This window comes from Phyllobates terribilis, unplaced genomic scaffold, assembly GCF_046119375.1.
Source record: "Phyllobates terribilis strain yellow unplaced genomic scaffold, ASM4611937v1 Scaffold_11__3_contigs__length_659146591, whole genome shotgun sequence".
Taxonomy (NCBI): domain Eukaryota; kingdom Metazoa; phylum Chordata; class Amphibia; order Anura; family Dendrobatidae; genus Phyllobates; species Phyllobates terribilis.
The window spans coordinates 254,895,814-254,922,460 of NW_027362771.1; the positions used below are offsets into that span (position 1 = coordinate 254,895,814).

Sequence of the window (26,647 nt, forward strand, 5' to 3'; positions counted from 1 at the left end):
GTATTGAGCTGCGATGTAACAGCAATGCCTATTGAACTTTGGTCATATGACAAGTGTCATGGCCTAAATTGTTGTGGAGCCTCAGCCTAAATGTTAACCCCTTTCCGACCTTGTCAGTAATAGTACGTTTCTGTGCCCTGGGTCTATAGGGCCAGCTACGTACTATTATGCGCTCTGCGATCGCCAACCGCACACAAGCGGTGCGGGGCGATCGCCGCCGGGTGTCAGCTGATTGTCACAGCTGACACCCGGTGCTATGTGCAGGGAGCGGTCCCGCACTGCTCCCTGCACATTAACCCCCGCAATCCTGCATTCAAAGTCGATCGCAGCATTGCGGTGGTAAGGGGGGAGGTGATCGTTATACTCACCTCACCTGCCGGCGTCCAGTGATGTCTGCGGCGGCTTCCGGATGTTGTCTTGACGACCCGATGTCGTCATGACAACATCCGGGTCACCAGGAGGCAGGCGTTACTTTTTTTATGCGCAGTGCATGACCAAAGTAATGTCTCCACTGTGTGCAGCGCTTACAGGCTGCATGACATAGGGAGCTGCTGCTCTCTATGCCATGCAGCTGATCAGGCTGCAAAAAGTGAAAGTCCCATAGTGGGACAATGTGTAAGAGTTAAAAAAAAGTAGAAAAGTGAAAAAAAAAAAAGTAAAAATATTTAAAAAAAAAAATTAAAAAAAGAATCCCCAAAAAATAAAAATATATTGTACCCATAATATTTATTTATTATGAAAAAAAAACAAAAAAAACAATAAAAGTACACATATTTGGTATCGCCACATCCGGAACGACCTGACCTATAAAACTGTCCCACTAGTTAACCCCTTTAGTGAACACGGTAAAAAAAAAAAACAAAGCAAAAAACAATGCTTTATCATCATACTACCAAACAAAAAATGTAATAACACGCGATCAAAAAGATGAATGTAAATAAAAATGGTACCACTGAAAACGTCATCTTGTCCCGCAAAAAACAAGCCACCACACAGCTCCATCATCAGAAAAAAGTTAAAGCTCTCAGAATAAAGCGATACAAAAAAAATATTTTTTCTAGAAAATAGTTTTATTGTGTAAAAGCGCCAAAACTATATAAATGCGGTACCGCTGTAAATGTACTGACCTGAAGAATAGCTCTGCATTATCAATTTTACTACACGCGGAGCGGAATAAAAAAAAAAACCTGAATTGATGGTTTTTGTTTATTCTGCCTCCCAAAAATCGGAATAGAAAGCGATTAAAAAATGTCACATGCCCGAAAATGGTACCAATAAAAACGTCAACTTGTCCCTCAAAAAACAAGCCATCACATGACTCTGTTGGCCAAAATGTGTAAAAATTATAGCTCTCAAAATATGGTGATGCAAAAACTAGTCTTTGCAAAAAAGTGTCTTTTAGTGTGTGACAGCTGTCAAACATAAAAACCCGATATGAATCTGGTATTGCTGTAATCAGTTATACCACATGAAGAACGGTGTAAAAAAATAAACTCTAGGGTTAGGGTTGGGGTTAGGGTTGGGATTAGGGTTGTGCTAGGGTTAGGGTTGGGGTTAGGGTTGGGTTAGGGTTGAACTAGGGATTGGATTGGGGTTAAGGTTGGGGTTAGGGTTGGAATAGGGTTAGGGTTGGGTTAGGGTTGGGTTAGGGTTGGGGTTAGGGTTAGGGTTGGGCTAGGGTTGGGTTTGGGGTTAGGGTTGGGGTTGTATTAGAGTTGGGGTTAGGGTTGGGATTTTTTCAAAAGTAAAGAAAAAAAAATGATGACAATATGGCGACCAGTGTTGAGCGCAAGTGCTGGCTACTTGAGTTTGCATCGGGTGCTCTGGTATGCACTGAGTATCGCGGGTGTTCGTTGCTGGGATCACCTGCCATGCATGAGCAATCCCCGCATGGCTTTTTTTGGGTGTCTAACAACCGTGAAACATGCGGGGCAGGGACTAGAGTATGTCACTCGCGCACCCGTGATAAATGGTGCATACCCGAGTACCCGATGCAAACTCAAGTAGCGAGCACTTGCGCTCAAGACTAATGACAACTTATTCAATATGATGACCTAATGTTATCAAATTCTGTCGTACCTCTGGGTTCAAAATATACACTATACCCCATGATAAAATCCTTGAGGGGTCTAGTTTCCAAAATGGAGTCAATTGTGGGGGGTTTCCACTATTTAGGCACATGATGGGCTCCTGAAATGTGACATGGCGTCCGCTCTTGATTCCAGCCAATTTTGCGGTCAAAAAGTCACACAGTGCTCCTTCCCTTCTGAACGCGCCCAAACAGTGTATTTTCCCCACATATGGGGTATTGGCATACTCAGGAGGGTGCTCACCACACATCTAGATAGGTTCCCTAAGGGGTCTAGTTTCCAAAATGGTGTCACTTGTGGGGGGTTTCCACTGTTTAGGCACATCAGGGGCTCTCCAAACGCAACATGGCGTCCCCTAATTATTCAAGCAAATTTTACATTCAAAAAGTCAAATGGTGCTCCATCCCTTCTGAGCCCTGCCATATGCCCAAGCAGTGGTTTTCCCCCACATATGGGGTATTGGCTTTCTCAGGAGAGATTGCACAACAAGTTGCATGGTGTAATTTCTCCTATTACCCTTAAGAAAATGCAAAACTGAGGTCTGAAAAACATTTTGTGGGAAAAATATGAAAATTTTATTTTCATGGCTCCATGTTATAAACTTCTGTGAAGCATCTGGGGGTTCAAGGTGCTCACCATACATCTAGATAAGTTCCCTGGGGGGTCTAGTTTCCAAAATAGTGTCACTTGTGGGGGGTTTCCACTGTTTAGGCACATCAGGGGCTCTCCAAACGCAACATGGCGTCTGCTAATTATTCAAGCAAATTTTACATTCAAAAAGTCAAATGGCGCTCCTTCCCTTCCGAACTCTTCCGTACGCCCAAACAGTGTTTTTTCTCCACATATGGGGTATCTCAGGGGAAATTGCACAACAAATTTTGGGGTCCACTTTTTCCTGTCACCCCTGCAAAAATAAAAAATTTGGAGTCTAAAGTAACATTTTTGTGAAAAAAGTTAAATGTTCATTTTTTTCTTCCCCATTCTAAAAATTCCTGTGAAGCACGTGAAGGGTTAATAAACTTCTTGAATGTGGTTTTGAGCACCTTGAGGGGTGCAGTTTTTAGAATGGTGTCACTTTTGGGTATTTTCTGTCATAAAGGCCCCTAAAAGTCACTTCAAATGTGATGTGGTCCCTAAAAAAATGGTTTTGTAAATTTTGTTGGAAAAATGAGAGATTGCTGATCAACTTTTAACACTTATAGCGCACTAATAAAAAAAAATGTGGGTTCCAAAATTGTGCTATTGTAAAGTAGACATGTGGGAAATGTTATTTATTAACTTTTTTGTGTAACATATCTCTCTTATTTAACGGAATAAAAATTCAAATTTTGAAAATTGTGAAATTTTCAACATTTTTGGCAAATTTTCAATTTTTTCACAAATAAACGCAAGTGATATCAAATACATTTTACCACTATCATGAAGTACAATATGTCACGAAAATACAGTCTCAGAATCAGTGGGATCTGTTGAAGCGTTTCAGAGTAATTACCTCATAAAGTGACAGTGGTCAGAATTGTAAAAATTGGCCTGATCATTAACGTGCAAACCACCCTGGGGGGTAAAAGGGTTAAAAGGGTGGTCCGATACCCTAAATGTCCTTCCTAAATATCTATCTTTACACCCCAACCACACTTGTAATTAGAATTATTATACAATACCCCACACTTCTCCATATCTATGTAATAGCTAAATGTGTTTTTTTAACTGCACTTCCTGTGACATTTTATTTGAGAGTAGTCTCCACCAGGACGTCACAGGAGGCTGGGGCTGCACTCACTTCCCTGCAGCATCTATCTCCTCTCTCTGAAGATGTCATGGATCCATAGTGATAGAATCTGTGGGAGAGGTGAGTGCAGAGCTGGCACTCTGCTTCTATTTCTGCCGCCACTGCTTCTAACTGTGAAAGAGGATGTTGTCGTGGGCGGAGATAGAAGCAGTGAGTGACACCAGCACTGACCCACAGCTTTTATCACTCCCCTCAAACGAATCGTTATCAGGGGCAGTGCTAGAAACTGTGTGAGTGACACCAGCACCGTCGCCTTATGGCGATTCATTAGAGGCCGGTGCTAGAAACTGGGGGTCGGTGCTGTTGCAACTAACTGCTTTTATCTCCATCCCCTGACAATGTCTTTCTTCACAGTTACATGCAAGAAACTGTAGAAAGTAACTGCAGCATTGCACCCTAATGACGTAGTGTTCCAGGAGGGGTGATAGATGCTGCAGAGAGTGAGTGTAGCCCCAACTTTGTATGACATTCTGTTTGATATCTCCTCTGAGACATCTTTTTTTCTAAGCTGTGTTACCCAAAACTGGATCCCATATTCTAGATGTGGCCTTACTAGTCATTTATAGAGGGGTAACAATACATTGGGTCACAGGATTTTATCTCTCTTTTTATACACCATAAAATCTTGTTTGCTTTTGCGGCTGCTGCTTGACATTGAGTGCTGCTGCTCAGCTTACTTGTAAATAAAATACCTAAGTCCTTCTCCTGTTCTGTAGTCCTGAGTATACTTCCATTTAATGTGTATGCAGCAATAGGATTACTCCGTCCTAGGTGCATTACTCTACATTAATCAACATGAAACCTCACCTGCCAAGTGTTTGCTTATGCAGACATCTTATCCAGATTGTTTTGTAATATTGTACTGTCAAGCACAGTTTTTAAATATCCTACATAATTTGATGTCGTCAAAAAAAACCTGACAATTTACTCTCAATGCCATCTGCAACGTCATTAATAAAGAAATTAAAAAGAATCAGTCCTAGCACAGATCCCTGTGGCACCCCACTGCTGACTATATCCCATTTAGAGAATGTACCATTTATGACGACTCTTTATTTCCTGTCTGTTAGTCCTTGCTTCTGGATCTTTAGCTAAGGCTATTGTGTGGAACAGCATCAAATGCCTTTGCAAAGTCCAGATAAATCACATCAGCTTCATTACCAACATCTAGATTTGCACTTACCTTCTCATAGAAACCCAGCATGTTAGTTAGACACGACTTATCTTTCATGAATCCATGCTGGTTGTCAGTTATTACATTGTTCTCTGCAATATATTTCTGCAGGTCATCTCTTATAATGCACTCAAAAGCTTTGCACACTACTGATGTCAGACTTACCGGATGGTAGTTGCCTCGGAGTGTTTTTTTTTTATGCAGATGAGCCCTAAAACTTACCATATTATGGTCGCTGCAGCCTAAATGCACCCAGACCTGTAGATCTGAAACTCTATCTGGTCTATTAGACAAGATAAGATCCAGCAAATTCTCTCCTCTGGTTGGTTCATCTACCAACTGAGAGAGGTAATAGTATGTACAATTTGATGGTATTTGTTGCATATTATGCTTGAAACATATAACGTGATCAAAATACTGTATAACTGTGCATTGTAGATTTGGAGAATAAAGAAGGCGTACATCAATTAAACTCTTCTATATGATTTGAAGATGTACTGGTTATACTGCATTGTTTTTTACCTTTATAATTTTCTTTTCTTATAAATTGCCATACACTACAGTAATTTAATCATAACAATGACTGCACATGGCTCTCTCCATTAACAGATATTCAAGAGTCTTTGGAGAAGATCACCAAACACTACAAAATATCTTTATCTGCAGTAGAGAAAGCACGCAATGCTGCTCCGATGATCAAGACAGCAACAAAAACCAGGAAAAACGTTTTAAATGCATTAAACAATCTGGACACAAAAGACAAACAAAACTTTGAAAAACTAAATAAAATGAAATCACTACAAATAAGCAAAATGAACGAGATGGTGAGAGTCATTTTTTTGGAATGATTCTGTTTTTACATCCATGCACCTCAGATGAGAGTCTGATTATTTTAAAAAAGGAGTGAGATCAAAGGTTAAAGGGAACCCGTCACCAGTTTTTTAATCTCTGAAATAAGACTAGCACCTTAATCAGCGCCTGTGCTACATTCCATAAGGAGTATATAACCCCCTGATTCTCCCTGTATACCCCCCAAATGTTAGAACCTTGCTCTTAGGTTTTTTCCTTTGCTGGTCATATGACCTTGTTGGCCTATTTAATCCTGCTCCGCCCTCCTGGCTTTGCTGGACTTCGTTGTATAACTACTTTCTAGCTAGCCTGTGCTCTGTATCTAACTCTGTTAGTTTGCTTGGTCTACGGACCTCTATGTTCTATATATTTTGTTTGTTCGTCTGTCTGCTACTATTTCTGTTAGGAGGTGTCCCATTTTCCTCCCAGTCCTTAGTACTTGTAGGGATTCCTTCCCCACATCTATAGGTCTCCGTACAGACTAGCTTAGGACTTTAGCAGGTCTGATCGCAGGATCAGGTTCCCTGTTACATCGTAGGGATTCAGCTGAGTTCTATCGTAGGGACAGATCTCCTCTCTTTCCTTAGCTCTGGTAGCAGAACATAACAGTAAGTCCAGCCTGCAAATTCTCTAAGGAAAGATTTTTCTGTTCCATCATGGTGTCGGTTCAGGATTTGGCTCCTCGCCTGCAGGGACTCTCTCTGGAGGTGGCCGAGCTCCGTCAGCACGTGAGTAACTGTCCTGGAGCACATTTCTTGGAGCCTAAGGTATGTTTGCCGGATTTATTTTTTGGTGAACACCGAGAATTTTTTTCATTTAAAAATGCTTGCTTATTGTATTTTCGTTTGAGACCCAAGTCCTCTGGGGATGAATCCCAGCGCATAGGGTTCATAATGTCACTTTTGCGCAAAGAGCTCAGGAGTGGGCCTTTTCTTTGCAACCTAGTGATACATGCTTCAGATCAGTGGATAGTTTTTTTTCTGCTTTGGGACTATTATATGATGATCCTGACCGTGTCGCATCAGCTGAGACTGAGTTGAGACGTTTGAAACAGGGATCAGGTAATGTGGAAAAATATTGTACTCATTTCCGTCGATGGTCTACTCAAACAGGGTGGAACGATTCTGCTCTGAAAATTCTATTTCTTGCTGGGCTCAATGAAAGGGTTAAAGACCTGCTAATTGCTTATCCTACACCTGAAGAATTGCAACAGGCTATGCAATTAGCTATACGGGTGGATAGGAGACTGCGTGCAAGGGTTAATGAGAGCAAATCCTCTGCTATGTCAGTTTCTGGTTATGAGAATGTGTGTACTAACAGTGGTGAACCGATGGAGATTGGATCGGTGGCACCTCGCTCTCAAGAAAAAGACCGTCGATTTTCTGAAGGCTTGTGTTTCTATTGCGGAAAATCTGGTCATTTGATTAAAGGCTGTGAGCTTCGTATGAAGAAAGAAAAAAAAAATGGTCAGTCATGCCCGTATTGCCTGTTTAAATTCCAAGGGTGTATTTTTAGCTGCTTCCACGATTGCTCAGGAAAAATTAATGGAATTTCGGGTGTTTGTTGATTGTGGGTCTACTCTGAATGTAATTGATGGGGGATTCTTGGAAAGACTCAATTTAAAACCCGAACCTTTATCATCCCCCATTGCTGTGGTTTCTGTGGATGGTTCCCCTTTGAAGAATATTACTCTCAAGGTCTGTGAATTTCCTCTCACTATTAATGGTGTTCACCATGAGAAATTGGATTTGGTAGTTTTGAATAACTTGCCTTCTCCAGTAATATTGGGATTGCCCTGGTTAAAATTTCACAATCCTGTACTGGATTGGTCTACCAGTGAAATTAAATCCTGGAGCCATAAATGTTATGACAAGTGTTGTAACGGGCGTATTGCAGCTTTGGATAGGGGAGAATTGCCTGTTCCTATTCAGGATTTTTGGAGAGTTTTTTCTGAGAAGGAATCGCAGGTTTTGCCTCCCCATAGAGACTATGATTGTTCTATTGAATTTGTCCCTGGAGCGACTCTTCCTAAAAGTCGTTTATTTAACCTTACTATTCCTGAGAGGAAGGCTTTGGAGGAATACATACAGACAAGTTTGGCCGCCGGTCACATTAGGCCCTCTAAGTCTCCTGTGGCGGTTGGATTTTTTTTTGTAAAAAAAAAGGACGGCGGTTTACGTCCTTGTCTGGATTTTCGTGAGATTAACAAAATTACTGTACGCAATCCTTACCCACTGCCATTGATTCCTGATCTGTTTAACCAGTTAATGGGGGCCAAGTGGTTCTCTAAAATTGACCTTAAGGGGGCATACAATCTGTTGCGCATGAAGGAGGGTGATGAATGGAAGACTGCTTTTAACACTCCTGTGGGTCATTTTGAGAACCTGGTTATGCCTTTTGGTCTTACTAATGCTCCTGCATTTTTTCAGAATCTTATTAATGACATCCTTAGACCTTTGATCGGCAAAAATGTGGTTGTGTATTTGGATGACATTTTGATTTATTCGCCGGATCTGGAGTCTCATTGGCGGAGCGTACGTGAGGTATTACAGTTATTAATGGACAATTCGCTTTTTGCTAAGCTGGAGAAATGTGAGTTCGCTGTACAGAGAATTAGTTTTTTGGGTTACATTATCTCCAGCGAAGGTTTTGAGATGGACCCGGTTAAAGTTCAAGCTGTACAGGAATGGCCTAGGCCTATTGGTTTGAAATCGATACAGAGGTTTTTGGGTTTCGCCAATTATTACAGAAAATTCATAAAAAATTTTTCTAGTATTGTCAAACCTCTGACCGATCTCACCAGGAAAGGTGCTGATGCGGTTCAGTGGTCTTCTGAGGCCATTGAAGCTTTTGTGTATCTCAAGGAGAGGTTCACCTCTGCTCCCATCCTTATGCAGCCTGATGTGACTAAGCCGTTTTTGGTTGAGGTTGATGCTTCCTCTGTGGGGGTTGGCGCAGTATTGTCTCAGGATAACGGGGATGGATTACATCCCTGTGCCTTTTTTTCAAAAAAATTTTCGGAGACTGAACTGAATTACGATATTGGTAATCGGGAATTATTGGCTATTAAACTCGCATTTGAACACTGGCGCCACTTCTTGGAAGGTGCGGAATTTCCCGTTCAGGTTCTTACAAATCATAAAAATCTGATATATCTTGATGCTGCCAAGCGCCTGAATGCCCGTCAGGCTAGGTGGGCACTGTTTTTCTCGCGGTTTAATTTCTCCGTTACTTACATCCCTGGTACTAAGAATGTTAAGGCGGATGCCTTGTCTCACAGTTTTTCTCCCATAGTCGGTGCTGAGAAAGAGGAGAACATTTTACAAGAAGGTGTTGTGATAGCTGCTTTGGACTCCGTTTTGGAAGATGAGATTCTTAAAGCACAGGAGAATGCCCCATCTAACACTCCTCATGGGAGGTTGTTTGTGCCTGGGACCTTTAGGAGAGATTTGTTTGTTGAGTGTCACGAATCTCGGTTGGCAGGTCATCCCGGAATCTCTGAGACCAAGAGACTGGTGGGTCGCAGTTTTTGGTGGCCTGGATGGCAGAAGGAAGTCATTAAGTGGGTGCGTCAATGTACTATATGTGCTAGATCTAAGTCCTCACTAGAGATGAGCGTTGTTCTACTCGAACTGTTCGCCAATCTCAAATTCGAGCTGTTTTGGGCGGTGTTCGAGCCGGTCGGCGAACACGAACAATTTGAGAAAAATTCGGCTGTTCGAGGTTATGTTCGATAACTGTTCGTGCACCAAAATCATAACTGGATTTTTTCTCAGTAATGATGAAAATTAATGTTAATACGCAGTTTGAGTGTACAGCGGGGCGGGGGGAGGGGCAGGGGATGGATCTCTGCAGGAACAATGAAGATCTCCATTTTTTTTTCTCTTTCCCGCATTTGCAGTGGGGAGGTGCAATCTGTCAGCCTATCAGCAGCGCACACACGGAGCGAAGTGCTTTTTTTCACACAAGCAAGGGCATGTGTGATTGGCAGTGTATGTCACATGTCCTTGCCCTATAAGACCAAGCCATTTTCCCCGTCGCCACCATTTTCTCACTGCTGCAGCTGCGTGTTAGACGGCACCGCTGTTGCTGTGTGTGCTATACCTTGTTAATTTCAAGCCAATTTTCGCACAAATATACAGATAGCTTGGGAGTAGGGAATAGTTGTGATTGCAGTCCTTTTAAGGACTAGGTTACAGCATTTCCTACGACTTTTATCAGGGAGGTCTGTGCTCTTAAATAGATAGGTTGTGGGAGTAAAGACTAATTGTAATTGGAGTCCTTTTCAGGACTAGGTTACATGAGTTCCTATCAGTTTTTGCCAGGCAGGTCTGTGCCAGTGCTGTGCAAGTTTTTTTCACAGCATTTGGCTGAATCTAGCAAAGCTAATCCTTTTTGGCCTATTGCAGAGTGTGTTAGTCAGTGGAGTAGCCTATCTGTGTTGCAAGATATAACACCTGTGTATAGAATACCAATTTTTTTACTGCACCTAGTGAAGTAAAATCTTTTGGGCATAGCATCATTCTATTAGTCCATCTATACTGACCTCCATCAGGTTGCAAACTGAATATAATTTTTTTCTGCATCTAGCTCTGAAAAAATATTTGGGCTTCTAGCGGTGTGTGGGACTTGGTCTATTAGTCCATCTATACTGACCTCCATCAGGTTGCAAATTAAAAATAATTTTTTTCTGCATCTAGCTCTGAAAAAATATTTGGGCTTCTAGCAGTGTGTGGGACTTGGTCTATTAGTCCATCTATACTGACCTCCATCAGGTTGCAAATTAAAAATAATTTTTTTCTGCATCTAGCTCTGAAAAAATATTTGGGCTTCTAGCAGTGTGTGGGACTTGGTCTATTAGTCCATCTATACTGACCTCCATCAGGTTGCAAATTAAAAATAATTTTTTTCTGCATCTAGCTCTGAAAAAATATTTGGGCTTCTAGCGGTGTGTGGGACTTGGTCTATTAGTCCATCTATACTGACCTCCATCAGGTTGCAAATTAAAAATAATTTTTTTCTGCATCTAGCTCTGAAAAAATATTTGGGCTTCTAGCAGTGTGTGGGACTTGGTCTATTAGTCCATCTATACTGACCTACATCAGGTTACAAATTAAAAATAATTTTTTTCTGCATCTAGCTCTGAAAAAATATTTGGGCTTCTAGCGGTGTGTGGGACTTGGTCTATTAGTCCATCTATACTGACCTCCATCAGGTTGCAAATTAAAAATAATTTTTTTCTGCATCTAGCTCTGAAAAAATATTTGGGCTTCTAGCAGTGTGTGGGACTTGGTCTATTAGTCCATCTATACTGACCTCCATCAGGTTGCAAATTAAAAATAATTTTTTTCTGCATCTAGCTCTGAAAAAATATTTGGGCTTCTAGCGGTGTGTGGGACTTGGTCTATTAGTCCATCTATACTGACCTCCATCAGGTTGCAAATTAAAAATAATTTTTTTCTGCATCTAGCTCTGAAAAAATATTTGGGCTTCTAGCGGTGTGTGGGACTTGGTCTATTAGTCCATCTATACTGACCTCCATCAGGTTGCAAATTAAAAATAATTTTTTTCTGCATCTAGCTCTGAAAAAATATTTGGGCTTCTAGCAGTGTGTGGGACTTGGTCTATTAGTCCATCTATACTGACCTCCATCAGGTTGCAAATTAAAAATAATTTTTTTCTGCATCTAGCTCTGAAAAAATATTTGGGCTTCTAGCGGTGTGTGGGACTTGGTCTATTAGTCCATCTATACTGACCTCCATCAGGTTGCAAATTAAAAATAATTTTTTTCTGCATCTAGCTCTGAAAAAATATTTGGGCTTCTAGCAGTGTGTGGGACTTGGTCTATTAGTCCATCTATACTGACCTACATCAGGTTGCAAATTAAAAATAATTTTTTTCTGCATCTAGCTCTGAAAAAATATTTGGGCTTCTAGCGGTGTGTGGGACTTGGTCTATTAGTCCATCTATACTGACCTCCATCAGGTTGCAAATTAAAAATAATTTTTTTCTGCATCTAGCTCTGAAAAAATATTTGGGCTTCTAGCAGTGTGTGGGACTTGGTCTATTAGTCCATCTATACTGACCTCCATCAGGTTGCAAATTAAAAATAATTTTTTTCTGCATCTAGCTCTGAAAAAATATTTGGGCTTCTAGCAGTGTGTGGGACTTGGTCTATTAGTCCATCTATACTGACCTCCATCAGGTTGCAAATTAAAAATAATTTTTATCTGCATCTACAGTACCTCTGAAAAAATATTTGGGCTTCTAGCAGTGTGTGGGACTATTTGTGTTAGTCCATCTATACTGACCTCCATCAGGTTGCAAATTCAAAATAATTTTTTTCTGCATCTAACCCAGCCAATAGTTTTGGCCTAATACCACAGTTTGGCCACTCAGCTCTGCTCGGTTACCATCCATTGTTTTTTTGTGCAAACAACTCCAGAGTTGTGAATTAGTTAACCACCAAAATGAGTGGAAAAAGGCCTGCTGCTGGTGGAAAGGGGAATAGGCGTGTTGGGAAGGGGAAAAAAGGTTGTGTCCGTGGGGTAGGTGTTAAAGCAACAGTAACATCTGCAGAAGAAAGACCATCTTCCAGCCAAACTAAAATGTCTACTTCTTTTAGCGGACAATGTGATAAGATCCCTTTCTTACGGCCACGCCAATCGCTACAAATTCCAGATGAGGCACAAAAACAGCAGGTGCTTCAACGGATATCAAGTGCTCCTTTAAGTGGTCTCTCCTCCACATCAACTTCAACATCACAAATACTCCAGTCCTCAAAGGTGTCACCAAATCGCACTTGCTTCCTCACAGCTCCCAAATCTCCAGCTGCCCGTCTGAGTATGAGGTAGAACAGATGGTTGAGTCTGCAGAGCTGTTTACTCATACTATAGCCTGGGAATCAGAGGTCGACTCCAGCGCTTCTGTGAATCCAGACGAGGAAATGATCTGCACTGATGCCCAGAATCTTTATGAGTCGGATCCAGGACCAGACGCAGAAGGTTCTGACCATAATGTAGACCCTCATTCCCAAACTGTAACTCCTGTTGGTGGAGACAATGAGGAAGACGATGATAAGACTCAAATACCTGATTGGAGCGACAACTTTAGTTTTTTGTCAGGGCAGGAACAGGTTAGCTCTGAGGACGACGGGTGTGATAACGCACAGGGTGATGATGATGAGGTCGGAGATCCCACTTACTGTCAACCCACAGTCAGCCAAGAGATGAGGTCAGCAGAGGAGGTGCAGGAAGATGCTAGTGACGACGAGGTCAGGTTGCGCCTTCCTGGACAGAGACGTAGTACTGGAAGCACGTCAACAACTGCATCCTCAAACACAACTCTGCCTCTCACCACAAGTCGTGGTGGCTCTTCAGGTCGCATGGGTGCTAAGCCTTGCATAGCCTGGGCATTTTTTCAGATCGATAAAGATGACCCAACTCGTGTTATCTGTAACATTTGTCAGCAAAAGCTAAGTAGAGGCCAAAAAATACATAGTTTGAGTACTTCATGCATGAACCGGCACATGGACATGAAGCATAAGTTGCAGTGGGAAGCTCAGTGTGCTACAATGCGGCCTAGCCGGCCGGGCCAATCACCGTCTGCCATATCTTGTGCATCCGCGGCCTCTTCATCCTCTGTGACTGGGGGGACAGCAGTCACACCTGTTTTGGGGCGCAGACCTGCCACCTCTTTACCCGCAACAGCCAGCGTGATTGGCAGGTCATCATTTTCTTTGGAGGTGGTAACACCAGCTGGTGTTGAGCGCTGTCCGACATCGATAGCACCACCTTTGGATCAAGGCAACCTAACATGTCCGCCTGCATCTTCCTCACAGACCGGCAGTTTGCCGGGGACACCCTTATCAACCCCGTCTAAGCACAATAGCCAGCCCTCGGTCCCTCAGATGTGGACAAGTAAAAGACCATTTCCTCCTAGCCATGAGAAAGCTAAGAGGTTGAATTTCACCATCTGCAAGCTCTTGGCTACAGAAATGCTGCCTTTCCGCCTGGTGGACACAGAGGATTTTCGAGACCTTATGTCCGTCGCAGTGCCCCAGTACCAGATGCCCAGTCGGCACTACTTCTCAAAGAAAGGTGTGCCTGCGCTCCACCAGCATGTCGCACACAACATCACCGCTTCTTTGAGAAACTCTGTGTGTGACAGGGTGCATTTCACCACAGACACTTGGACGAGTAGGCATGGACAGGGGCGTTACATGTCGCTGACTGGGCACTGGGTAACTATGGTGACAGCAGGACAAGGGGCTGCTGTCCAAGTCTTGCCGTCCCCACGAGTTGTGCGTCAATCCTCTTTATGTCAAAGTTCCTCCACTGCTTCTGCCTCCTCAACCTCCTCTCGGTCTTCCACCTGCATCCAAAGCCTGTCTGGTCATGCCACAAGCTTTCTAACTGCGCAGAAGGGATCCTGCACACCTCCTTACTATGCTGGCAGTAGGGCTCAACGTCATCAGGCGGTTTTTACATTGAAATGTCTGGGAAATGTGAGTCACACAGCTGAGGAGTTGTGGTCAGCTCTGGAGAACCAATTTCATGAATGGTTGTCTCCACTGGACCTGAAACCAGGGAAGGCCGTGTGCGACAATGCTGCAAACCTGGGTGCGGCCCTTCGCCGGGGCAATGTCACACACGTGCCTTGTATGGCTCACGTGTTGAACCTGGTTGTCCAGCAATTTTTAGCCCACTATCCCAGACTAGATGGCCTTCTGCAGAGGGCACGGTCGCTGTGTGCTCACTTCCGCCGTTCGCATCCCGCAGCTCAGCGACTTACATCTCTACAGAAGTCGTTGGGCCTGCCACTTCACCGGCTAAAATGCGATGTGCCTACCCGGTGGAATTCAACTCTGCACATGTTGCAGCGACTGTGGCAGCACCGACAAGCCCTGGTGCAATACGTTCTGACGTATAGCCTGGGCCAACGAGATTCAGAGGTGGGGCAAATCACGCTGGAGGAGTGGTCTCAGATCAGGGACCTATGCACCCTTCTGCACAGTTTTGAAATGGCGACGAAGATGTTTAGTGCTGACGATGCCATTATCAGCATGACTATTCCGGTGATTTACATGCTGGAGCACATGTTAAACAGAATTCGGAGTCAGGTGGTGGCACAAGAGGAGGTGGAGGAAGTAGAGGAGGAGGAGTTGTATGCGGAAGGGCTAACATCTGCAAGGTCCAGACGGTCGGCAGCACCAAGGCGGCAGGCATGTGAGGGTGGGGGAGATGGTTTTACCAGGGCGCATGGTAGCAGCCAAACTAGTGAGGAAGGTGCAGGAGCCCAGGAAGAAGTGGAGGACGAACTGATGGAAGACTCATCAGATGAGGGAGACCTTGATCACATTTCTGTTGTGCGAGGTTGGGGGGAGAGGACAGAGGAAGGAAGCATGATTGTTACCTCGCCACCAACACAACAGGGACTTGGTGCTCCTGGATGCGCAACACACATGAGTGCCTTCTTGCTGCACTACCTGCAACATGACCCTCGAATTGTGAGAATTAGAAATAATCCTGACTACTGGGTTGCCACACTGTTAGATCCCCGGTACAAAAGTAAATTTGCAGAAATTATTCCTGCCATAGAAAGGGATGCACGCATGCAGGAGTATCAGCAGAGACTGTTGCAGAATCTTACATGTGCTTTTCCACAAAATACCAGTGGTGCACGTAGTGAATCTCACAGTTCCAACTTGCCAACCGTGGGACCGTCAAGTGTTCAGCACTCAAACCGTAACAGAACCACAGTATCTGCTGGTAACATCAATTTTGCGGAATCATTTCACCACTTTTTTAGCCCATCCTTTGCAAGGCCACAGGAGACAAGAAGTCTGACACACAGTCAACGCCTAGAGACGATGGTACAGGAGTATCTCCAAGTAAACATTGAAGCCACGACTGTGTCACTGGACCCTTGCTCTTTTTGGGCTTCCAATCTGGATAAATGGCCGGAGCTAGCCACTTACGCCTTGGAGATCTTGTCATGCCCCGCAGCCAGCGTTCTGTCTGAACGTGTGTTCAGCGCTGCTGGTGGTGTGCTGACAGATAAGCGCACGCGGCTCTCCACTGATAATGTAGACAGACTCACGTTCATAAAGATGAACAAATCATGGATCCGAAACGACTTTTCTACCCCTGTGTCATCCTGGGGAGAGTAAAAGCTTGATGATTGGTTAAAATCACCCTACCAACCGTTTTAAGCTTTCAAATTACTAATCATGTTTATCTGTATCTTGACTGGAAAATAATTTGGGCTTTGTAGCAGTGTGCAGCACTGATCCTATTAGGCCATCTATACTAAAGCTTCACCAGATTTAAAATTAAAAATAATTTTTAGCTGCATCTAGCCCGGAAAATAATTTTGGGGCTCCGAGATGCGCAAGGCACATAAGTGCCTTCTTGCTGCACTACCTGCAGCATGACCCTCATATTGTCAGAATTCGAAGTAATCATGACTACTGGGTTGCCACACTCTTAGATCCCCCAAACTTTTCGATCAACCTTTTCATTTTAATAAAGACCAAAAAAATGGTCATTTTTGAAATTATAAGCATTAGCAGGTTGTTAGAAACTGAAATCAAACAGTTTTCAACTCAAAACTTTATTCTAGGTGATGTTACATTTTCACATAGGACCCCTTGTTCGAAAGGAGCTTCTGAACTCTCTCGTCCATTGAATTTGTCAGGTTTTGGATGGTTTCTGCTTCAATTGTTTTGCATGACGACAGAATACCCTCCCAGAGCTGTTGCTTAGATGTGAACTGCCTCCCGCCATCATAGACACTCCTTTTAATGATGCTCCAAAGGTTCTGAATGGGGTAGAGGTCAGGGGAGCATGGCGGTCACACCATAAGTTTGTCCCCTTTTATGCCCATATCAGCCAGAGATGCAGATGTTTTATGTGCAGCATGAGATGGTGCATTATCATGCAGAAAAATGATCTTGCTGTGAAATACACGGTTCTTCTTCTTGAACCATGGCAGGAAGTGCTGTTTGAGAAAATCCACATACATTATGGAGTTCATCTTTAGCGCCTTCAGGGATCCTAAAGGGGCCGACAATCTCTCTCCCCATGATTCCAGCCCAAAACATTACTCCACCTCCTCCTTGTTGGCGCTGTAGCCGTGTTTGCGTGGGGTGTCCATCAACCAGCCATCCTCCACTCCATCCATCTGGACCATCGAGCGCTGCACGGCACTCATCCGTGAACAAAACAGTTTTGAAATCAGTCTTCATGTAATGTTTGGCCCACTGGAGCCGTTTCTGCTTGTGTGAAGTGGATAGAGGAGGTCGACAGGATGGCGCATGCACAGCTGCAAACCTCTGAAGGACCCTGCATCTTGTTGTTCGGGGGACGTTGGAGGCACAAGCAGCTTCAAAAACTTGTCTGCTGCTATGACAAGGCTTTTTTGCCGCTGCTCTTTCAACCTGACGTAATTGCCTGTAGGAAAGAGTCCTCAATTTGCCCTTATCAGCACGCACACGTGTGTACTGTGAATCAGCTACATACTTCTTGATTGCCAGGACACTTCATCCTGATCATCGCACAATGTTGATTGTAGTCATGCCTTGACCTAAACACTCCACAATTTGTTGCTTCTCAGCAGCCGACACATCCTTTTTCTTTCCCATTTTGGCAGAAAATGTAGGCTGCTTAATAATGTGAGAGAGCCTTCTTAAGTAGTCTTGCCTTTCATTGGACACACCTGCCAAACTAATTAGCACAGGTGTCTGCAATTGCTTACAGTGATATAAAGAGCCCTGACACACATCACCATCAATGAGTTTAACTGACAAACAAACAAATTCTTCCCTTATCACTCCTAAACACTTTTTGTATAATAATTTGGAACGCAGTGTACATGTGCTTTTCCACAAAACACCAGTGGTTCACGTAGTGAATCTTACAGTTCTAACTTGCCAACCGTGGTCTGTATGGAGTTGTTCAATAAAGGGCCCAAAATTAAGATAACATAGATGGGAGAGGTCTCTATGAATAGGAATTCCTAAGTATTTGATACCCTGTGAGGGCCAGGCAAAGGGAAAGTTGGACTGGATGGAATCCTATATGGATTTGGGGAGGGAGACATCGAGGGCCTCAGACTTCGCTGCATTGATTTTAAAATTTGACCATGTAACAAAGTGATCTATTTCAGCCATAACAGCATGGATGGATATATGTGATTGAGTGATATATACTAGGACATCATCAGCAAATAGAGAGCACTTGTACTCGGTGCCTCCCACCTCAATCCACCTAATATTGGGGTTATGGCGAATTGATGAGAGCAGGTGCTCCGTCACTAGGATGTATAAGAGAGGGGACAGAGGACATCACTGCCTTGTCCCATTGGTGATTGTGAAAGGTGATGAAAATGTTCTGACGCACCCCCTGGGCCTTGGGACACCCGGAGCCGGACCCTTTTTGGTGGATGCTGGTGGTTGTAGTCTTCGTGGCGGCGACCCAGTTCCGTGGCTCAGGGCGGTCAAACCAGTGGCGGAACTATTTATGTGGTTTTCATGTTTAAATGTCCGACTACGCCACCCGTGGATTGCGGTCAGAGTGAACCGCCGCTACAGGGCAGACCACTGAGGCTGGTGTTGTGGGTGCAGCAGAGCGTAGCATAACTCCCCACGGGAGGAGTATAGCCTCAGGGCAGTGTATGCGGAGGATGGGGGTGATGGTGCAGGGCAGCAGCAGTAACGACACGGAGTCAGTGATGCAGTTCAGGGCCTTTACTCACAGTTCTTATTATCCAGACCACGTCTGCAGGTAACGGCTGCCCACGTCGTACTGTGCTCACCAGGTGAGGGGCTCAGACAACTCCCAGATAACTTTGGAGCACTTCACAGGACCCCCTTTGTGTGTCCTTTGTCTGGCCTTTCTTACCAACACTTCTGTCCGGCTGCCTCGGGCCTCCTCTTGGTAAACTTGGCGCCAGTTTCCCTGACCCTATGTGGTGCCTTCCTAGCGGGTGTAGCGAGGGGCTGCGCCACATAAAATGTCAGAGCCTCCGGTTTCTAGCTGAGGGTCATTTCCTGCCTCCACTAGTTCGGGGACCGGTCTCCCCCTTTGGCCTGACCCCTCCACGCAGGTGGATTCGGGCGTGCGGTGGCGACTCGCCCGTCCGCACCCCTGGGATCCCTTCATTCCTCGTTCCTGGAGCCTTCTCCGCTCCTCTTCCTTCCTTCTCCCTCTTCCAGGCCTGGGCCTCTGTTACTAGGCCCGCCTCCGGAGCAGAGCTCATGCAGAGCCCCTGCTCCCTGCCACTTCTGCTCAGACTTCTTTGCACTGAACTAAGATGGTGCCCACCTTTTATACTCCCTTCTCAATGCACCCAGGAACTGCTTCCTCCCTGCTCCTGCACTACAGGGTTCCCCTTCCTCAGTGTTCCCTCCCCCCACTCCAGCCAGGGACAGGGACTGTCGTGCCCATCTCAGGGGCATATTGGTCGCCCTGCCCCACGGCAATGTGGTGTAATGCATGCAGGTGTCGGGTCCTGATCCACACTCCATCCTTACCTGAGAGTGAGATATCACACCTCTGGGTGAGGTGCAATACGTCTTTAGCAACCGAGCCCTCAGGGTGCTACAGTTCCATTTATCTTCAGCCTAGGTGACGTATTGCGATACAGGGCCGTGATTTTGGCTATAAAAGGGTCCCCTAGACCCCTACCCCAAGCTTTTTAAGAGAATCATATATGGCGTGCCAGGAGACTCTATGGAATGCTTTCTCAGCATCCAACGAGAGTATCTAATTACAAATTTTTAACTGCATCTAGCCCAGGAAATACTTTGTGCCTAGTAGCAGTGTCTGCTAGTAAGCGGATTATCCCGGCTGTTAAGCAAGCTGCACCACCTGTAGTTTAGACACTTAATTTTTTCAAAGGAAATGCTTCGGGACCATGGGATACTTAGTGAAGAGCATCAGGAGGCACCCCAAGGCATAGGGGCTGGGACTGGCAGTAGGATGCCTTGCGGTGGACAGCCGAGCTCGATCCTTATAAAAGCTTTTTAACTGCAGCAGATTTAGTGGATGCTACTGGAGCTGGAATTACCGCGGCTGCTGGCATGAGACTTGCCCTCCAATAGATCCTTGTAAATGGATTTAAAGTGTATTCATTCAAATTAGAGAGACAATTTAAATTAAAAAGCTTAGAGCTGCCTCCACCACAGGGGGGCTCGCTCGACCCACCAGCGGACAGGCACCAGTATTGGGAGAGGGGGGCTGGCCGTCAGGGTTCACCGCGGCTCTGGCACAAACCCGGCGACACGGAGGTGGCACGGGCAGGAGCGGACTGGCCGTGTCGGCTTCTCACTTTTTGGATTTTAGAAGGGCATGACATGCCTATATCTGTGTCTCCCCCTCCTTTTACTCCTCCACCTCTTTTATTTTCGCATGACTATATGTACTTGTCACTTTTCCATGTGTTAGTTATGTCTTCTGAGCAGTTTGTCAGCTTTTGGACACCTTTGAAGGTGTTTTCTATGTGTTTCTATGTGTTTTTGTTTGCCTGCCATTGGTTTTAACGGTGTTCGAAGGTGTTCGACGAACAGTTCGACGAACAGTTCGGCGAACACACGGGTGTTCGACGAACCGAACCGAACTCGAACACTACGGGGGTGGCTCAACACTAGTCCTCACATACTCCTGCTGCGGGGTTGCTTTGTCCTTTGGAGATTCCCAGTGCTCCTTGGACACATTTGGCTATGGACTTTATAACTGACCTTCCCCCCTCTGAGTGTTTTACTGTCATCTGGGTGGTCGTGGACCGTTTTAGCAAGATGTGTCACTTGGTTCCCTTCGTCAAACTGCCCTGCGCTAAAACTCTCGCTAAGGCCTTTGTCAAGGAAATTGTCAGACTTCATGGCGTTCCTACTGACATTGTTTCTGATAGGGGTCCTCAGTTCGTGGCTCGTTTTTGCCGTGCCTTTTGTGACAGGTTGGGAGTTCATTTGTCGTTCTCGTCCGGATATCATCCTGAATCTAATGGCCAGACAGAAAGGAAAAACCAGGATGTTGAGCAGTTCTTGCGTTGTTTTGTGGCAGACAATCAAGAGGGGTGGTCTGAGTTTCTGCCACTTGCTGAATTTGCTCTGAACAATCATACATCTTCTTCTGCTGGTTGTTCGCCTTTTTTTTGTTGTTCTGGGAGACATCCGTCGTTTGGGTCGTTCTCCAAGTTGGGATCTGCCGTGCCTGAGGAGGAGAATTTTTCCGGTGATTTGGAGAGAGTTTGGACGGATGTGCGTGGTAATCTTCAGGAGGCCAACAGAAAATCTAAAGACTACTTTGATAGGAAACGACAGGAGGCTTTGTTCGCTGTTGGTGACATGGTCTGGTTGTCCTCTAGGAATCTGCGGTTGAGGATTCCTTCTAAGAAATTGGGTCCCAAGTTTGTAGGGCCCTTTAAGGTGCTTCAGGTTGTCAACCAATCTGCTGTTAGGTTGGAGGTTCCTACCTCCTGGAGAATTAATCCGGTATTTCATGTCTCTCTGTTAAAAAAAGCTGTTGTGTCGGATGGTGACGCCTCTGCCTCTGTTCCTCCGGTGGTGGAGGACGGGGAATATGAAATTTCTCGCATCCTTAACTCTAGACGGTATAGAGGTAGTTTGCAGTATCTTGTGGCCTGGAAAGGTTTCGGACCCGAGGATAACTCTTGGGTGAGGTCAGATGATGTTTCCGCGTCCAGACTTATCAGAGCGTTTCACAGGAGATTTCCTGATAAGCCTGGTCCTAGGGGATCCGGAGGATCCTCTTAGAAGGGGGGGTACTGTTAGAACCTTGCTCTTAGGTTTTTTCCTTTGCTGGTCACATGACCTTGTTGGCCTATTTAATCCTGCTCCGCCCTCCTGGCTTTGCTGGACTTCATTGTATAACTACTTTCTAGCTAGCCTGTGCTCTGTATCTAACTCTGTTAGTTTGCTTGGTCTACAGACCTCTATGTTCTATATATTTTGTTTGTTCGTCTGTCTGCTACTATTTCTGTTAGGAGGTGTCCCATTTTCCTCCCAGTCCTTAGTACTTGTAGGGATTCCTTCCCCACATCTATAGGTCTCCGTACAGACTAGCTTAGGACTTTAGCAGGTCTGATCGCAGGATCAGGTTCCCTGTTACATCGTAGGGATTCAGCTGAGTTTTATCGTAGGGACAGATCTACTCTCTTTCCTTAGCTCTGGTAGCAGAACATAACACCAAAACCTTTTGAAATTCTTCCACACTTTATGTAAATCATGCCAGTCACTGTCCTCCTGCTCTGATTGACATGGATGACGCCTCCTGCGAACAGTCCTGACTTTTGACCCCTGCTTGATTTTTGACTATTATTATTCTTTATGATTTTAATCCTGCACCGACCTCCTGATTCTGACTCTGGCTTGAATTCTGACTACCCACTTGCCTCCTGATTTTGTCATTGACGCAACTTCTCGGCTTTGTCCCTGCTTGGCAACCTTTCCTGACTCTGGATGGCAGCCTTTCCATGGTAGCTATCCATTGGATCCCATTGTAAAACCCTATCTAGAGGTTAAATGCTATTGGGGTTTCTCTGGATTCTGCCGAATGGAGTGGCTTGCGCCAAGTCTGTCTAGGGTAGCCTTTTGTGAGCCGGAGGCCTCTGACAGATGTAACAAGTATTTTTGGTATAATAACGAGATTATCCAATATAATTATACCATTGTCCCCTGAATTTGCGCTACTCAAATTAAAATTAGAAACAAATCCATGTAATCCAAATCCATTCCAAAGACATACTGATAAAGAAATTAGATTGTGAGCCCCAATGGGTACAGTGCCCAATGTCTGTAAAGTGCTGTGGAATTAATGGCTCTATATAAGTGAGTAAAATAAATAAATCTAGTATTAGGTGGGTAGTCTGTAAAACCCTAGGTGTAGTTCATAGAGAATTAATCTTTACATTAAAATCTACACAAAAACCTTTTGTAGATGCAATGATTAGTATAGTGATTACTTATCTGCAATATGAATTCTAGTTGGGGATGGAGACTGGTAATAGGAAAGTTAATTAGTAGAATAAGTGTCCGGTATGGAGCAAAGACCCAGCATTGTCTAAAAGCTATGCTAATGAGATTTAGCCATTGGTGGTGTTAAATAACCCTTTCATAGAAAAATATTTGGATCAGTCCCTCCGTTTTTTTTTTTCTTTCTTTTTTTTTTCTTTCCTTTGCTATTAGCTCTATACCCATTCATATTTATTTGAGATTATGGATGTATAAATTGTAATAAGTTGTTTAAAAGAAAAGAGCAACCCTATTTAGTATTATTGAGTGATATGGCTCTTGCCTAGCATTATTACCTTAGAAATTACTTTGACCATGATAACAATGCTATCACATTCAAGGTAGACAATAATATCTGAGGATGTGAACAGATGAGTGCCAAGAACAAGGCACCCAAGCCCCCGAGCAATATATAGTTATAATACAGAAATGAAATAAAAGCAAAACAGACAAATTTATCAGCTTTTCACCTCATTTGTTAAAACTATGCATGTCATGTTTATAAACCATGAGTTCATGTTCGAAAACAGTGTTATTTTATAAAATGTACCTATATTAGAGACTCTGAATATAATTTGCTTACATAGGTTTGTGGAACAGTCTGGGACTTTCCATGTGATCTTGCACCATGTGGAGGAGCCTTATGCCGAGATAAGTTCGGAAGAAGGAAATGTGGTGGACCGAATTGCAATGGAGTTATACAAGTGGCCAAAGATGGTTTACATAAAGCAAATGAAACAGATACTAAGTTAAAGAGAGTTGCAATTCACTTACTTGAAGCTGAGAAACAGGTAAATACAACAATTGAGCAAATGCTAATAAAAATGTATGTTTGAACGGAGGAGGGCATTGAATAGATCAAAAGGAGAATATCTGAGGGGAGAGATGAAAAATGGACTGCCTTGCATCTCATTTTTTTTAGCATGATCTCTTGAAAACATATACATATGAACAACCCAAAGGCTTCATCCCCTTGTTATGTATAATACATATACAGTACAGACCAAAAGTTTGGACACACCTTCTCATTTAAAGATTTTTCTGTATTTTCATGACTTTGAAAATTGTACATTCACACTGAAGGCATCAAAACTATGAATTAACACATGTGGAATTATATACTTAACAAAAAAGTGTGAAACAACTGAAAATATGTCTTATATTCTAGGTTCTTCAAAGTAGCCACCTTTTGCTTTGATGACTGCTTTGCACACTCTTGGCATTCTCTTAATGAGCTTCAAGAGGTAGTCATCAGAAATGGTCTTCCAACAATCTTGAAGGAGTTCCCAGAGATGCTTAGCACTTGTTGGACCTTTTGCCTTCACTCTGCGGTCCAGCTCACCCCAAACAATCTCGATTGGGTTCAGGTCTGGTGACTATGGAGGCCAGGTCATCTGGCGTAGCACCCCATAACTCTCCTTCTTGGTCAAATAGCCCTTACGCAGCCTGGAGGTGTGTTTGGGGTCATTGTCCTGTTGAAAAATAAATGATGGTCCAATTAAACGCAAACCGGATGGAATAGTATGCCGCTGCAAGATGCTGTGGTAGCCATGCTGGTTCAGTATGCCTTCAATTTTGAATAAATCCCCAACAGTGTCACCAGCAAAGCACCCCCACACCATCACACCTCCTCCTCCATGCTTCACGGTGGGAACCAGGCATGTAGAGTCCATCCGTTCACCTTTTCTGCGTCGCACAAAGACACGGTGGTTGGAACTAAAGATCTCAAATTTGGACTCATCAGACCAAAGCACAGATTTCCACTGGTCTAATGTCCATTCCTTGTGTTCTTTAGCCCAAACAAGTCTCTTCTGCTTGTTGCCTGTCCTTAGCAGTGGTTTCCTAGCAGCTATTTTACCATGAAGACCTGCTGCACAAAGTCTCCTCTTAACAGTTGTTGTAGAGAGTGTCTGCTGCTAGAACTCTGTGTGGCATTGACCTGGTCTCTAATCTGAGCTGCTGTTAACCTGCGATTTCTGAGGCTGGTGACTCGGATAAACTTATCCTAAGAAGCAGAGGTGACTCTTGGTCTTCCTTTCCTGGGGCGGTACTCATGTGAGCCAGTTTCTTTGTAGCGCTTGATGGGTTTTGCAACTGCACTTGGGGACACTTTCAAAGTTTTCCCAATTTTTCGGACTGACTGACCTTCATTTCTTAAAGTAATGATGGCCACTCATTTTTCTTTACTTAGCTGCTTTTTTCTTGCCATAATACAAATTCTAACAGTCTATTCAGTAGGACTAGCAGCTGTGTATCCACCAGACTTATGCACAACAGAACTGATGGTCCCAACCCCATTTATAAGGCAAGAAATCCCACTTATTAAACCTGACAGGGCACACCTGTGAAGTGAAAACCATTTCTGGTGACTACTCCTTGAAGCTCACCAAGAGAATGCCAAGAGTGTGCAAAGCAGTCATCAAAGCAAAAGGTGGCTACTTTGAAGAACCTAGAATATAAGACATATTTTCAGTCGTTTCACACTTTTTTGTTAAGTATATAATTCCATATGTGTTAATTCATAGTTTTGATGCCTTCAGTGTGAATGTACAATTTTCAAAGTCATGAAAATACAGAAAAATCTTTAAATGAGAAGGTGTGTCCAAACTTTTGGTCTGTACTGTATGTTGTTTCCAATCAGAGATGTAACTTGTAGGTCCTAGGCTTAAGTGTCAAATCTGAAAAAAAAATGTAGAGTCCCGCCCTCTACTATGTGCCATTTATAACACTGGTGTTTTCATATGTGGCTTAGAGGCCTTAGGGTCTCATTAGGCCCGGGACCCCGATGCATCTGCAACCTCTACATCCACCATAATTATGACCCTGTTTCCAATAGTAGATGGACTAGGATGTTGAAAACTTCACAGTAGGGCTGTTGGTTAAAACACTAGGATTCCAATTCATTATGACTGGTGTTTCGTACACCAGTCTCAATGAAAGGCATGCAGGAATAAGATGCACTAAATTCATTAAGAGGAACCATCCCACTTAATGAATTTGAAGCACCTTATAAGCAGCGTCACTTTCATGCACCTTGCCAGAAATATTACTGCAGTCAGAGACTTTAGAAGAATTTGATGGGCGGGCAGAATCATGCCCCATCCTGCCTCGACTCCTCCCAATCTCCATCCATTTTGGTGGAGCTGCACAAAACTGGTGTGAAAATACCAAAAGTTGCAAAGTTTTTGCGCAACTTTGTGATTTTTTTGCTCAAAAATGTTGTGACTTTTCAACGGTAGAACTTGAGTAATTACTTTGGCAAATAGGGATCTATAAGAAATATGTGCTTATTCAGAAATTGCATAATAGTCTTCAAAGCCAAAATGTGTTGGTCACAAAAAAAATCAGTAGGGAACTCTTCACTTAATGTTACAGACAAGTACAGAAAAGCTAAAATTGTTCTACAGTGTATGGATTTCTCATCTCCCTGCTCCTTAACTTTCAGGAAGTTAATACTGGGCTCAAAAGTAACCACACCTATGTTTAGGTGCAGGAAAAGGTGTTGTTCATTTAGAAGAACTCATTTTCATACCTTATGAGGAGCTCCCAATGTAGGAACTCCTTTATTGCTCTTTAGTTAGTCAGTACTATAAAACATTTTTTTCCTGTAGGGAAAATATTAGGTACCAGCATTTCCCCCTAATTACAAAAAATTGCCTAAAGCAGATGTACCCCTTCAAATTGGCTTAATATTGGGAGTAGCAGGTGTGGTT

The 26,647-nt window shown here is 43.8% G+C and overlaps 1 protein-coding gene across 1 annotated transcript in view; it reads left to right on the plus strand.

Moving 5' to 3' along the window:
• LOC141167251 (laminin subunit beta-4-like) overlaps nt 1-26,647 on the plus strand; it is a 409,239-nt gene that overhangs the window by 261,778 nt on the left and 120,814 nt on the right. The window contains exons 39-40 of the mRNA XM_073654690.1: nt 5,663-5,877; nt 23,522-23,725. Of these exons, the coding sequence (XP_073510791.1) occupies nt 5,663-5,877; nt 23,522-23,725 (419 nt within the window). The remainder of the gene's footprint in view (nt 1-5,662; nt 5,878-23,521; nt 23,726-26,647) is intronic.